We start from the raw sequence: 14,029 nt of genomic DNA, 5'->3' as shown, positions 1-14,029 counted from the left end.
AGTTAGGCATTAGACTGAAGCTGACTCAATATCTAACAATTATAATGTTTAATCAGATATTTAAATTATCATTTTTGACGTCATTTAAATTATCATTTACATGATCTGTATGTTTACAAATAATATACTAAATATATATGATTTATTAGATTAAATAGTATAGTTTATCAATTATAAGATTTATATTATTTTGTTTTTGTAAGATTTTATATTATAATATATTAATTTTATAATAAATATTATTGAGGCAATACAATTTTATTAGTGGGTTAGAAAATAATTGCCACAATTTTAGAGGATCTTAAAATGACTACCTACAATGCTTTTTAGAGCAGTGACGAAAACTATGGAAAATGCCAGCTGTGAAAGATATACGCTCCGCTGAAGAGGAATTGAGTCAATCAATGGAAAACAAAAGAAAAACGGTAATAAGGAATTGACTGGAGGGGCACTTGTGGGATACGAAGAAATTTCTCATGACAGACGCACAGCAATACAGGGTAGCTTTGATAAGTCCGAAGTCAAAACCTGAACCACTTTTCTCATTTCTCTCGTCCATTTATTCTTATTCTGGTATCCGTCGCTTTGAATTGAATTTTATTTCTCTCGCATAAATAAATCATACAGCTTTTCTTCATCTTCTTTCTCTGTCACCGACTCTCCCACCAAGCCTACCTTCTGTCCAGGTAATATCTCCGATCACGAGTGATGATTTTCATTAAGCGATGCTTTGCTACTTTTTTATTTATTTGATTCGATCGGTATTAGCTAGTAACGCTTAAACTCTCTAGTTTCTGATTAAGAACACAACTAAGTAACTGACTGCTTTTTCCATCTTCGTTACTAGTGAGTTTATATATGCTGAATCAAATTATGCTCTATATGATGTATCGGTTTTCGTGATTTTTGGCTATCCACAAATAAAGAAGTTCTCATGACCCTATTTTTCGGTGGATTAATAATAGATTTGTAACCATCGGATCTTCGTTTCAAAAATGCTAATTGTTTTTAACTCTCGCTAGCCTCTAGCCTCTATTATTGTTTGATATCAACCCAACCCTAATGGAAGCTTACATAAAAGAAAAAAAACAAAACAACTCATTAGCTGTCTTTTTAATCATTCTGTGTTGCTGTCTGGTTCCCATTCCCCAAAAGTTGCTCTGATGGCTCCACTTTCCCTACCCATTACTTTTTCTGCATTCAGTTAGCTAGTATGAAATCATCTCTAATGTACTAGTAGTATATTATTCTATTTTCGTAACTTAAAATAAGGGGAATATATATGAATTTTACTTCCACCATACTCAATTTGGAATAGAATAATGAATAAAAATGGTGTAATGAATACAGCCACATATTTTTTTGAAGTAATCCCTGTTTTTTAGAGTTTGAAATGGAGTAGAAGTGATGAATATTTTACTTTAAAATGGAGTTTGTAATGAGAAATAAAGTGTAATAACTCTAGGACTTAATCATTTCTATATAGTTGAGTATTAGTATTGCAATTAGTAGAAAAAAAGTTATCAAATTTTTATTATTAAGATAATTGTCCAAATAGAGAGTGCCAACTTTAGATCTTTTCATCTAAAATTTGACTCATTGCTAAAATTGATTAGCAGTTCTAGATATTTAAGTTTTATACTCAGTAAAAACATATTACAGATCACTTTCTATTCTTGTGTGATACAGTAATTTTTTATATTATTGTTTCATTGGTGGTGGATTGAGAGTATCTACTTGGATTTTTGAGGATATGTTGCTTTTTAGTTTCTTCTGCCTCAAAACATGATTCTTGCCATTTAATTAGCAGATGAGCATGCATATCCATCTGTAGTTAAACGAATCACATTTCTCTGGCATAATATATTATTTACTACTGTAAATTTTTAAATATTATAGTCTCTATTTTGTTTGGTCATGTCAGGCTCCAACTGAGTGAGTCATCTAACTTTGTTTATTTCATTTTTCTGTTACCACCCAATTGACTATCAGGCCAAAATAATATTAGTTTACAAAGTTTACTTTTGATATTTTTCCTTTACATGAAAGTGAATGGTACCTTCTTTAAATTTAAAAAATATACATAGTTTTTCATCTGTTTTGAACAAGTTAAAGAGTCTCTCTTCTCACATGTCTTCTCTTTGTGAAATTGTGCAAAACAGAGATCGTGCTTGAGGGAGTTCCACATGTCTCAGAGATGACTTTTCAGTTCTAAATCTCAAAAAAATTGTGTTTGAAGTGCCATTTTTGATTGGAGTGGAAATGAGAAAGCATAGCATCAGAGAATCCTTGAAATCTTTCTTTGAGCCTCATCTTCATCCTGATAATGCTGAATTGCTCAAAGGAACCAAAACTGGTAATTTCCCTTCTACATACACTTTTTTTTTTACATTTTTTTTTCAAATCCAATAGGCCTCTTTCGGTTGTTAGACATGTTTAACATGAAAAAAAAAATCTTAAAATCAACAATGCAGAAATAGATGAAAAAGTGAAGAGAATCTTGGGAATTGTTGAGAGTGGTGACATTGAGGAAGATGAATCCAAAAGAGAAGTGGTCGCAGAGCTAGTGAAGGAATTCTACAGAGACTATGAGTCCTTGTATAACCAATACGGTGATCTCACGGGAGAGATCAGGAACAGAGTTCATGGTAAAGGTGAGAACGAGAGCTCTTCTTCAAGCTCAGACTCAGACTCTGACTCAGATAAGAAGAGCAAGAGAAACGGGCGTGCTGACAATGACATGAAACAGATGGAAGCTGCTAATCTTGAAATTGCTGATCTGAAAAGAAAGTTAGAAACAACTCTCGAAGAGAAGGAAGCAGAGCACCAAGAAACCTTGAAGAAGCTGAAGGAATCAGAAGACATCATTGGAGATCTGAGACTTGAAACCGACAAGCTAGCGACTGAGAACAAAGAACTAAACCAGAAACTGGAAGCTACTGGCGAGGCCGAATCCGATCTGAATCAGAAGCTAGAGAGAGAGAAGCAAGAGAAAGCGGCGCTGCTGAACCAGCTAAACGACGTGCAGAACGCATTGCTAGAGCAAGAAGCTGGCTACAACACGCTAAGCCAAGAGCACAAACAGGTCAACGGTCTGTTCCAAGAACGCGAAGCGACGATCAAGAAGCTGACGGATGATTACAAACAAGCCAGGGAGATGCTGGAAGAGTACATGTCGAAGCTGGAGGAGACGGAGAGGAGAATGCAAGAGACGGGCAAAGACGTAACATCGAGGGAGGCCGAGATCGAGGAGCTGCAAGAGACGGTGGAGAGGCTGCGCAACCAAGTGGAGATGAAAGGGGAAGAGGTCGAGAATCTGATGGAGAAGATGAATAACATCGAGGTGAAACTGCGTTTGTCGAACCAGAAACTGAGAGTGACGGAGCAAGTGCTGAGGGAGAGAGAAGAAGAGCTGAAGAGCGTAGAAGCTAAGCATTTGGAGAAACAAGCGTTGCTCCAGGAGAAGATCGCGATGACGCATGAAACGTATGGAGGTTTGGTCAAGGAGATGTCAGAGAGATTGAATTATCGGTTCCAGGCTCTGTCTGAAAAGGTTGAGGAGAAGCACGGAAGCTTTGAGGAGACGGTGGTTGAAGCGATAAAGATGGTTTTGAAGGCGAAGGAATGTGTGGGAGAGATGAAGAAGGAAAAGGAGGAGATGGAGAAGGGCAAAGAAGAGATGGAGAAGAAGCTTGAAGGTCAAGCAAGAGAAGGAGAACGAGAGAAGGAAGAGTTGAAAGAGTCATTGTTGGGGTTAGGGGAAGAGAAGAGGGAAGCGATAAGACAGTTATGTGTATGGACCGAACACCATAGAGACCGGTGTGAGTATCTTGAAGAGGTTTTGTCTAAAATGGTTGTGGCAAGAGGACAAAGACGGTCACAACGAGCTTAAAAGTGAATTCTTCTGTCCACCTATCTGTAAGTCAGAGATAAGCTGTGTTCATTAGTTTTTGTTTTCTGAATTTGAATTTTTTTCTTTAATTGTTTGTTTTTTTTTTCAATTTGAAATTGTTTTGTTGGTGGGGTGTGATAATTGTTTTCTAAGATCATAAAGATGGATTTGGATGTGTGGTGAGGTTTGTCATTTATCTTACCTGTATTTTATTTTGTTGCCAATGCTCTATTTTTATTTTTTTTCATATTGATTGACAATTTAGATAAGAATCTAACCTTTTATAAATTTAGTTCTTACACTTTTTGAATCTTACAGTGATCTGTACTCGAACTATCATCTACTTCAAAATACCATTTCAGGTTCATTTTCAGTTATATAACTTAGATTTATTGAGCTTATTCTCAATACCCAAACCCATTAGCCTTATATCTCATTTCACACGAAATTAGTGTATGGCCGAGATATAGGGAACCTCACATCGAAATCCTGAACTCATTAGTTCTCTGTGTTCATCGTTTCTAGATTGCATTGCTTTTACGTTTCAGAATAACTCTGAATTTTTTTGTGAGCGAGAGATTATAAGCTTGATTAGTGAGTGTTGAAATTGTGTCGATCAAATCCGTGTGTATTTTGGTTGGGATAGATCGTAACATGCTTGCGAAATCATTACTGTAAACGTTAACTTTACCATGTACACACATAAAACATGATTTTGAGGAGAAAATAGAAAATGTATCTCAGCTAAGCGAGTCTTTAACAAAACGTGAAACAATTATTTGGAACGATATATAGTCTTTAGCAAAACGTGAAACAATTATTTGGAATGAATGAAAGAGAAAAAAAACTTCTGAACAGTAGAGATTTTATTCGTGGTTCATATTTAAACGTTGCTGTCTCTTGGACGGAGATTACTAATTAACACCCGGAGGTCTTGAAATCCTACAGAGCCTGTTCATTATTCCTGTAACTTCACTTCTTCTAGGAGCAGCTCCACATGGAATGGAGGGTATTGCGCCAATCCGTTCCTCGCCTTTTAACACACGAGTCAATATGTTAAACAGGAAGGCCAAAAAAAAAGAACACGCACCGAAGCTATAACTAGAGAGTATAGTAAATTGCTAATCAGTTATAACTGTGGCAACGATTTTCGAAATAAGAAGACACTGACCTAGGTGGCGGAATCTAGCCTCTGTGACACGAACCTGAAAGACTAGGCATATAAGAAGCATCAAACGTAAAAGAAGAAGAAACACTTGTGTTGTTTTCTTCATTGTCACTTTGTTATTCTCTCAAGTGTCATCGACCATAACTGTATTTATAGATCGAAGCACACAAAATCACATTTGTATACTGAATTGATTCACCCGGATTCATTTGAAGTGTCAACCTCGTCGCCTTCTTTCTTTTCTACAAAAACGCGGTTTTGTAGAAATAAAATGGTGGCATCTTCTGATTTTGAATAAATTAATTAATTAACAACTTTACTACAATTCCGAATGTTTGCTGTCAGAAAAAAATAAAATAATAATAATAATAATAATAATAACTTTACTACAATCCAATTTTAAGAACCTAGCTAGGTAACTACGGATATCAAACTTTTGGAGGTTTATAGCAGTTTGTAAGATCATAAAGATGGATTTGGATGTGTGGTGAGGGGGAAAACGGCTTATTCATGCCCGCACTATGAAGCCAGAGAAAATATATACTCAAACAATATTAACGTGCCAAAATATTCCTAAAATTAAATAGGAATTTGAATTACATACCTAAACTTATAATAAATAGCTAAAACATACCTCGTAACTGGTGTCAGTTCATTTTAAAATATATTGATTTATTTTTTTAATTATTATCTTTTAGTTTTTGTCATTTTATTTGTTTGTAAAGTATCACAAATAATTAAAATCATCAAATTGGCCTTATTTATAATTTCAAAATTGGAAATAAATTTTAATATATGGTGATATATAAAATAGAAATATTTTTTTATCAAATAAAATATATTTAATAATATAAATATATTATTTTTATTATTATTTCATATTGAAAGTGTGTGCTTGACCCTAACCTAGCGCCGAATCAATTATTCGGTAATTATACGAGAATTAATCGGGAAATAGTTTTGTAAACTTTTGTGTATTATTAATATTACATACTAGTTTTGTAGCAAAATAAAAATAATGTAATATGGTCTAGTGGTTTTGTGCGATATTTGCTTTCTTGAGATGCTGCGTTCGAAACTATTTTTGGTTAACTAGTCATTCTTTTCTTTTTATTAAGTAAGGGTAATATTATTAAAGATATCTACTGTAAAATCAAATTTCTAAAGAGTATTTTTAGTTATGTTGATTAAAATTTGAATGACTATATTTGTAAAGAAAAACTGTAAAATCAAATTTCTAAAGAGTATTTTTAGTTATGTTGATTAAAATTTGAATGACTATATTTGTAAGGAAAATTTTATATAAATATAAATTGAGTGGTATTTCTTGTAAATATTACATATGAGTAAGATTATTTATAATTAATTCACATGTTTTAATAAGGTAGATAACATACTTTGATAACTAAATTAATTAATATATTGTATAAGATAACTATCTAAATTTCTGATAAATAATTAAATTTATTATTTAAATTTAATTAAAATCTGGTAAAAAAAATAAAATTGTACTTTTCAAATTAAAATTATAAATACGATAAATTTGATTATTTAAGTTATTTAAGGCATATTAACAAAAAATAGTATTATAGGGACTAAACTACAAAAAATTTAAAAAACAATAGTCCAAATCATCATATAACCGGCTATAGGCATGTTTTAGCTATTTATTATGAGTTTAGGTATGCAATTTAAATTATTATTTAATTTAGGAATGTTTTGGCACGTTAATATTGTTTGGGTATGTATTTTCTCTGTTTTCGTAGCGCGGACACGAATAAGCCGTTTTCCCTGTGGTGAGGTTTGTAACCCATTTATCTTACCTGTATTTTATTTTGTTGCCAGTGCCATGCTCTGTTTATTATTTCATATTGATTGACAATTTAGATCAGAACCTAAACACTTGTGTTGTTTTCTTCATTGTCACTTTGTTATTCTCTCAAGTGTCATCGACCACAACTGTATTTATAGATCGAAGCACACAAAATCACATTTGTATACTGAATTGATTCACCCGGATTCATTTGAAGTGTAAACCTCGTCGCCTTCTTTCTTTTCTACAAAAACGCGGTTTTGTAGATATAAAATGGTGGCATCTTCTGATTTTGAATAAATTAATTAATTAATAACTTTACTACAATCCGAATGTTTGCTTTCAGAAAAAAAAAATAATAATAATAATAATAATTTTACTGCAATCCAATTTTAAGAACCTAGCTGGGTAACTACGGATATTAAACTTTTGGAGGTTTATAGAGGTTTGTAAGATCGTAAAGATGATTTGGATGTGTGGTGAGGTTTGTAACCCATTTATCTTACCTGTATTTTATTTTGTTGCCAGTGCCATGCTCTGTTATTTGATAAAAAACATTTCGATTTTATATATCACCATTATTTTATATGGTGATATATAAAATAGAAATATTTTATTTTGTTGCCAGTGCCATGCTTTATAAATTGAATTTAGTTCTTAGACTTTTTTGGATCTTATACTGATATGTAGTCAAACTAATTTCTTCACTTCATCTACTTAAAAATACCATTTTCGGTTCATTTTCAGTTATATATTTGCATTAAAAATATTATACCATAGAAGATGTACTATACATCGAAAATATTAGATTACTAGTGGATTTTATTAACATCAAAATGATTATATATTTATAGTAACGATTCGTTTTTTATTTCATTCTTAACTAGTATATAGTCTGTTTCGTCCAAAAAAAAAAAAACTAGTATATAGTCTGTAGACTAGTTGACAAAATATGAAAGAAGAGGACTACTTGTAGGAGCTCTTCTCCTCCATGCTAACGTCTAAGCGATCCAATTGATGTGTAATTGCTTCAACAGCGAGGATAAGGATCTTGCGGTTGCACTGTGTTTCTTCAAACGACATGCAGTTTCTCTTCCTTTTGTTGCTCCATTGAACATGTCTTCTTACCCCTCTGGACGTACGAGGTCGAGTTTTGAAATTCCACCACTGGTTGCACCTAGATGCATTAGAAACAACACCCTCCTCTTCTGTTTCAGTCTCTTCGAGAAGAGGAAGAAATTCTTCAGACTCGGAAGCAATCATCTCTTCACCAAGAATATCAGATTCCAATACGGCTCGGTTCAAACCAGCTTCAGAGATGGTGTTTCCTTCTTCTTGATCATCATCTCCCTTGAACTTGTTTTTTATTCCACTGCAACGGCCTTGTCCATCTGCTGCTGCTTCTTCTTGCTCAGATGTTGAATGAGTTTCACCATTGTTATATAGCCCTTGTTCCCTCTGTGCATCATCCATAGTAATTAATAAGCTCGAAGATTTTTGGAGATTAAAAGTTGATGTAGGTTCCATGTGCTCCTTGCTGCTCACCCATTTCTTCCGGACATACTTCTTCTCAAACCGTTTTTCCTCTCGACAACCATTAGAAGGGTGTTTAGCTTGTTCAACTTGTGCTGCTTGTTGCACCTGCTCTAGCTTTCTCCACAGGTTTCTAAGTATCTCAAAGCAATTTCCTTTACCACTAGCTTCTCGCGCTTCCCTGAAATTCCATCCCAAATATATTTTTACTTAAAATTGACATATGGCTGCAATTGCATCTCTATGATGATACCTCAAGACATAAATTCAAGGCTTACATGCATGTTTTTCAACTCCGCCCGTCAAAGAATCCTCTGGCGCCACCACCTTTTCTCCGAATAATGCGACTGATGCTTGGTTGGCCAGAAACAGCAAATCGATGTGTTTTGAGATCAGACACTAACCCAATCCTGCTCTCCAGTATCCATTGTTAATTTCAGTATATAATCAAAATACTCAAAAACATTTCATTTCTGAAAATTAAGCAAAATCTTAAACCCTCTACCAAGACTAATTACCTCTCCAGGGTTAGCCTCGCTTGTTCCACCGTTTTTGGCAAGATAATCGCTGGTTTTGGCTGTGAAGCTAGAGTGTTACTGCTCCTCTCTTTCATTTCTTTCCCCATTTTCACTTTTACCCTAAGATAAATGTGAAATTTACAAATTTTGAGGAGACTAATTGATTTAACCGGTAATTTTGGTAAGTCTAAAACAATCAAAGAATGAAAATCTAAAAACCTTACCGGCTTTATCAGAACTGTGGCGGTGGAAGCTGAGCTTGATAGGCTTACGGACAATTTCAGCCGTCTGAAACGATGTAAATGTGAAAATATTAACCCCCACCCACCCATTTAATACCTTTGTTTACCAAAAAAAATATATTAAACCCCCATCCCCCAGTAAAAAATAGTGAAAATTAAAATTAACGTAGCTATGCGAATGACGCGCGTTTACTTCGTCTTCACGTGGCAAAAGCGATTCAACTTCTTTTTTTTTCTTGCATCTCATTTATATCATACGCTATCGCTGCTTAGCTATTGAACCATCGACAACTAAGATCATCATTACCGGTGAAACCCTTTTTGGGTTTCTACATTTTCTTATTTTTTATCTGATTTAAAAAATTAAAAATTAAAAAGGTAACTAATCGCGGACCGTCACGTGTCGGTGGAACCCGCGAACAGTTGAAAAAACCCACCACGATCGTTTCTTCTTTCACGCCTTTTGCAACCGGTTATTGTCATTTTGTGGGATCCAAGCCATTAAAACTTCCTTTGTAACCTCTTTTGTAACTTGGGATAATTGTGTCATAAGGACTATTTCTCAAAGTTAAAATTTAGTATTTACAAAATAATAAATTGTCACAAGATGACATGTGTAACATGAAACTGGTTTACCTAGTGATAATAAGACAAATGTAAAACTGTTTCTTTCATGTGGATTTTTAATACTCCCTCCGTTCGGGAATAGTTGACGTTTTAGTGGTTCTTTTTTGTGTCAATATAATTGACGTCTGCGGAGTCCAATGCAAATAATGACAGAAGATAATTTTTTTACCTCTGTATTATTAACGTGATTTTTGGCATCATTTTAACTAAATAAATAATCTAAATCAATTGAAAAGGTTAAAATAGAGATTGCGACAGCTTTCTTAATTGTCGTGTAAGGCATGTAAAACGTAAGATAAAAAAATACGGAGGGAGTACTAATTAGTTTAATTACTCTTCTTTTTTTAAACAACAATTTTAGCTTGATCTTCCTTGTGTGTCATTGTTTTCATAATATATAGAAATTTCGTAGTAAATATATGTTTTCATGTGTTTCTTTGTCTTTTTTCGCTAGCTGATTTTAGAATTCTCATGGAAAAAATATTTTGATCCAAAATCCAACCGACTCGAAACAAAATTTTCAACATGCAATCCAACGATCAGTCTCACGATCCCAATTCTAATCTTTACCAACAAGCGGATCCAACAAAGGTCATATGGAAAACATTACAAGATTTAAGCCTTAGAGCAAATATATCGAATTGGTCGGTGCATCACGATGCCCACGAAAAATTCATGAAGGACCCTAAACTATGCTTGGTTGCGAAAGGGATCAATCCAGACCACCAATAGCTCTCCTAAAATTTGGCAGTTCATTGGGAATGTTGTCAACAACAACAATACTCTGTCAATTTTTATCTACTGAACATCACCTTGTTATGGTCTTCGATAAGCAGCCTTATACCTAAAGAGGTTGGATTGTCTCCCTTAATAAATAGAGTTACAGAGGTTATCCTACATATCTCAAGCATATACTGTTTAAGGTTCGTATCTATAAGCTCCCAAACATCTATCAAAGGCATGGGATTGTTAGGAGTATTGGATCAAAGCTAGACAAGTTGAGGAAATTTCTATCGTAGTGTCGACCATAAATAAAGAAGCATAAGTGTGGATTAATGTCCAATTTGATGTCGATGATGTGATAACTGTTACCAAAACTGTGGAGATAATGAAGAACAAGGATCATGTGGAGTTGGATTTCAATTACACTGGTTTGCAAAAAAAAATTGTATCATCTATGAAAGCTTGAAGCATGAATTCGAGATGTGTAAGGAATCATCCCTTCTACAACAACGACAATATGAGCTACTGGATATAGGGACCAATCATTATATGATTGTTCAAGAGCAATCTCCTGCCATAGGAGAATACCTCAGTACAATGGAGAAAGGTGAATCATCTGGAACAACAAACGTGATGCGGTAGATCAAAATCAAGAGGACAGAAAAGAAGCAATACCAGTGCAGTAAAATAAGGAAGATCATCATGTAGTACCCAATTTAGTACCTAGTGAGCAAGGCGTTAAAATAAAGAATCCAGAGAACCCACAAGAAGATGCTTCATCTTCACTAAAACAAAATTGAGATAGAGCAACCTGGCCAAGGTTTGGTGGTTCTCCTCAAATAACCAAAACAATCATGAAGCTTTTGCACTAGAATTGTCAGGGATTGGGAAACTCTTTGACAATTCCACACTTCAAAGATATTAGAAAGCCTTATACTCCTGATATCATGCTTCTCACAGAAACTAAACATGTAGATAGTTATGTACATAACTTAGCTAAAGAATTAGGATAATCATACTCTTTTGTTGTGTACGCTTATGGTAGTAGTAGAGGCTATGCAGTTTTTTCTGGAATGACAAGGTTAAGGTATTGTTGTTAGATAACCCTAATATGTATTGTATAAACATGTCAGTTGAAAATGGTGCCAAATTTTTTTGGCAGACATATATATATGGAAATCATGTTGGCAAGCATAGATAGGAGTAGTGGCATCAATTAAGTCAATCTGAATATGCAGGTTTTGTTAGAAACAAGTTTCGAATGATGATTGGTAACTTCAATGATACAAAAAGCAAATAACAAAAGCAAAAGACTAATTTTTAAGCCAAACAATCTCTCTCTCTCTCTCTCTCTCTCTCTCTCTCTCTAATAGAATGCTTACTGTTTTTGGTTTTCATGATATTAGAACCTTAGGAGAAAAGTTTACATGGATGGGAAAACGATCAAAATACACTATTATGTCTAGGATTGATAGCGCAGTTGCAAATTTGATTAGTTAGATATATATCCTACGACATCAGTGTTTACCTTGGATAGGTTTTGATAATAGACTTTTACTTTTGAGCACTAAAGAAACCAAATGGAAGAAGACTAAGATGTTTTGATATGACACCAGATGGAGAATGTATCCTGAATCGATTCAAGTGATGGAACAAGTATGGAAGCAAGAATGTGCCACTATTCAGGAAAAAGATACTCACTCAATCATCAAAGCTTGAGAAAAGCATTAGCTCTCTCGAGAAGTAAAGAAAACACTAATTCAAAAAACTTCATCAATAACACTAAACAAGATATCTAGAAAACTTATTAAGCGCCTAGTATTGATTATAACCATATGAAAAACTTAAAACTCAGTTGCCATTTTAGTATTGGTTGGAAAACGAGTACTAAAACTATGTAATTCGATATGTTGATCAGCTTGCAAAAATGGCCAGGTATACAAATTAAAGCTATGTAATAGCCTAGCCAACTAATTAGTTATTGTATTCAGTAGTCAATTCTTCAAATAATGAAACAACTAGACAAAAAAGTGTAAAATTGTTTGATATGAAAGGAATGGAAGAAGGCATGGTGAAAAACCAAACACCACAACCGAATTGATCAAGCGCATTGATAAGTTGGTCAAGAACCGAATCTCCAGTACGAGAATGACGAATGCTAGAAAGAATTCGAAAGCCATGGAAACATGGTCTCTTATAGATGATTTCTAGATTTCAGTTTAAATTATTTGCTCCAAACACTCAGCAATAGTTATAGTTACAAAAAAAAAATGAATTTAACATTATTTCAAAAAAAAAAATGTAAAACTGATTTTAAAGAATTTAATTTGAAATAAGTGCATATCTCCCCTCAGAAACTACATTCTTTTTATCTTTCTTACTTTTGATACTAGGGATCGTTACCCGCGCCAAGGCGCGGAGTTTTTGCATTTTAATCTATTTTTGTCTCTTGCTTACTAATCTAGCATTCAGTTTTTCAATGCATTTTATCTCCTCTTCCTCTTGTCTTGTTTACATTTGTTTTCACGTTCTGTCGTTTGATTTGTCTTAGTTTTGGCTTGTGTAATAACTTAACTATGCTCATACTTCTTTCATTCTTTATTGATTGATATTTTTATCTCGCTTAGCTCTGTGTTGCCACTAATTTGCTCGAATCATTTTTCATCATCTGCTTCGCATTCTTTTCATATTCATTAACTATTGTCTCCAATTTCTTTAAATGCTAAAAATCCTACATGTTCTTTTGTTTATTAAATCACATATTAAATATTGTTGAAACTGTTTATTTATTCTAATAAATCCTTACGATTATAACTAAGATGATATGGATAAAAGACTCATTATAATTTAGTTGAAATTAAAGTCTAAAGTAGAAGTTATTAAACTTGTAATCCTTCTTTTTGTCATCCAAGATAGATTTAGTCAAATCAATTATATAGATTTAGAAAACTCATAAGCTATTTCAATCCCAAACAACAAAAAAACAGACACATTTGTTATTGACGCTGCAGCGGGTTTCCTTTACTATAAACATAATTGCTTGTCACAACTGTTAATAAACCCCAAATGTGTTTACAAAAGCTACCCATATAAGAGTTTCATACTCATTTCTCTTTCTCTAGTCATCTCATATGTTAGTAGCGATCATAATACAATCATCAAACAAAAGACATATCTTTTGGTTCCATATAGAATATGCAAAAGGACTGTTTTCTGCAGACTCCATGATCACTGAGTATTATAAATATCAAACTCTGTCTATGGTCTATTTATATGTTGAGGAAATGCCTCGAAATGTAGCTTCCAAATAATGATTTCCAGGTCAACACATTGCATGTTAACCTCCACAATGGGATCAGCGGATCTGCAGATACCGCTACATGTCGAGTCGAACGCAGCTACACATATGTTCTCTGCTTGTGCATTTCATTCACAATCTGCAATTCTCCCAAGAACCAGAATCAATGTTAAATGAGGTAAAAGTTTTAGAGTCACAACAGACTTTGTATAGCC

At 33.7% G+C, this 14,029-nt stretch overlaps 2 protein-coding genes and 1 long non-coding RNA gene across 3 annotated transcripts; 1 reads left to right on the top strand and 2 right to left on the bottom strand.

Annotated features, from left to right (window-relative positions):
• Nucleotides 1-338: 338 nt before the first annotated feature.
• On the top strand, nt 339-4,067 carry LOC106319025 (protein NETWORKED 4B). Its single transcript, XM_013757227.1, has 4 exons — nt 339-500; nt 628-686; nt 2,163-2,356; nt 2,475-4,067. The coding sequence occupies exons 3-4, from the start codon at nt 2,263-2,265 to the stop codon at nt 3,890-3,892; spliced, it is 1,512 nt and encodes a 503-aa protein (XP_013612681.1). The 5' UTR covers nt 339-500; nt 628-686; nt 2,163-2,262; the 3' UTR covers nt 3,893-4,067.
• Nucleotides 4,068-4,626: 559 nt separating this feature from the next.
• On the bottom strand, nt 4,627-5,242 carry LOC106317339. Its single transcript, XR_001265104.1, has 2 exons — nt 5,064-5,242; nt 4,627-4,925 (listed from the first exon to the last, which is right to left on the bottom strand). It is a non-coding gene; the product is annotated as an uncharacterized LOC106317339 (long non-coding RNA).
• A 2,554-nt stretch (nt 5,243-7,796) lies between these two features.
• Nucleotides 7,797-9,218, bottom strand: LOC106317223. The gene is made up of 4 exons (XM_013755074.1): nt 9,149-9,218; nt 8,925-9,044; nt 8,685-8,816; nt 7,797-8,587 (listed from the first exon to the last, which is right to left on the bottom strand). Coding segments are annotated over exons 3-4 (750 nt in total). The 5' UTR covers nt 8,687-8,816; nt 8,925-9,044; nt 9,149-9,218; the 3' UTR covers nt 7,797-7,839.
• Between the last annotated feature and the right edge of the window lie 4,811 nt (nt 9,219-14,029).

The sequence above is a fragment of the Brassica oleracea genome, chromosome C9 (genome assembly GCF_000695525.1).
Source record: "Brassica oleracea var. oleracea cultivar TO1000 chromosome C9, BOL, whole genome shotgun sequence".
NCBI lineage: Eukaryota > Viridiplantae > Streptophyta > Magnoliopsida > Brassicales > Brassicaceae > Brassica > Brassica oleracea.
The sequence above is the reverse complement of the archived record's forward strand: the minus strand, read 5'-3'. Positions and strand labels throughout refer to the sequence as shown.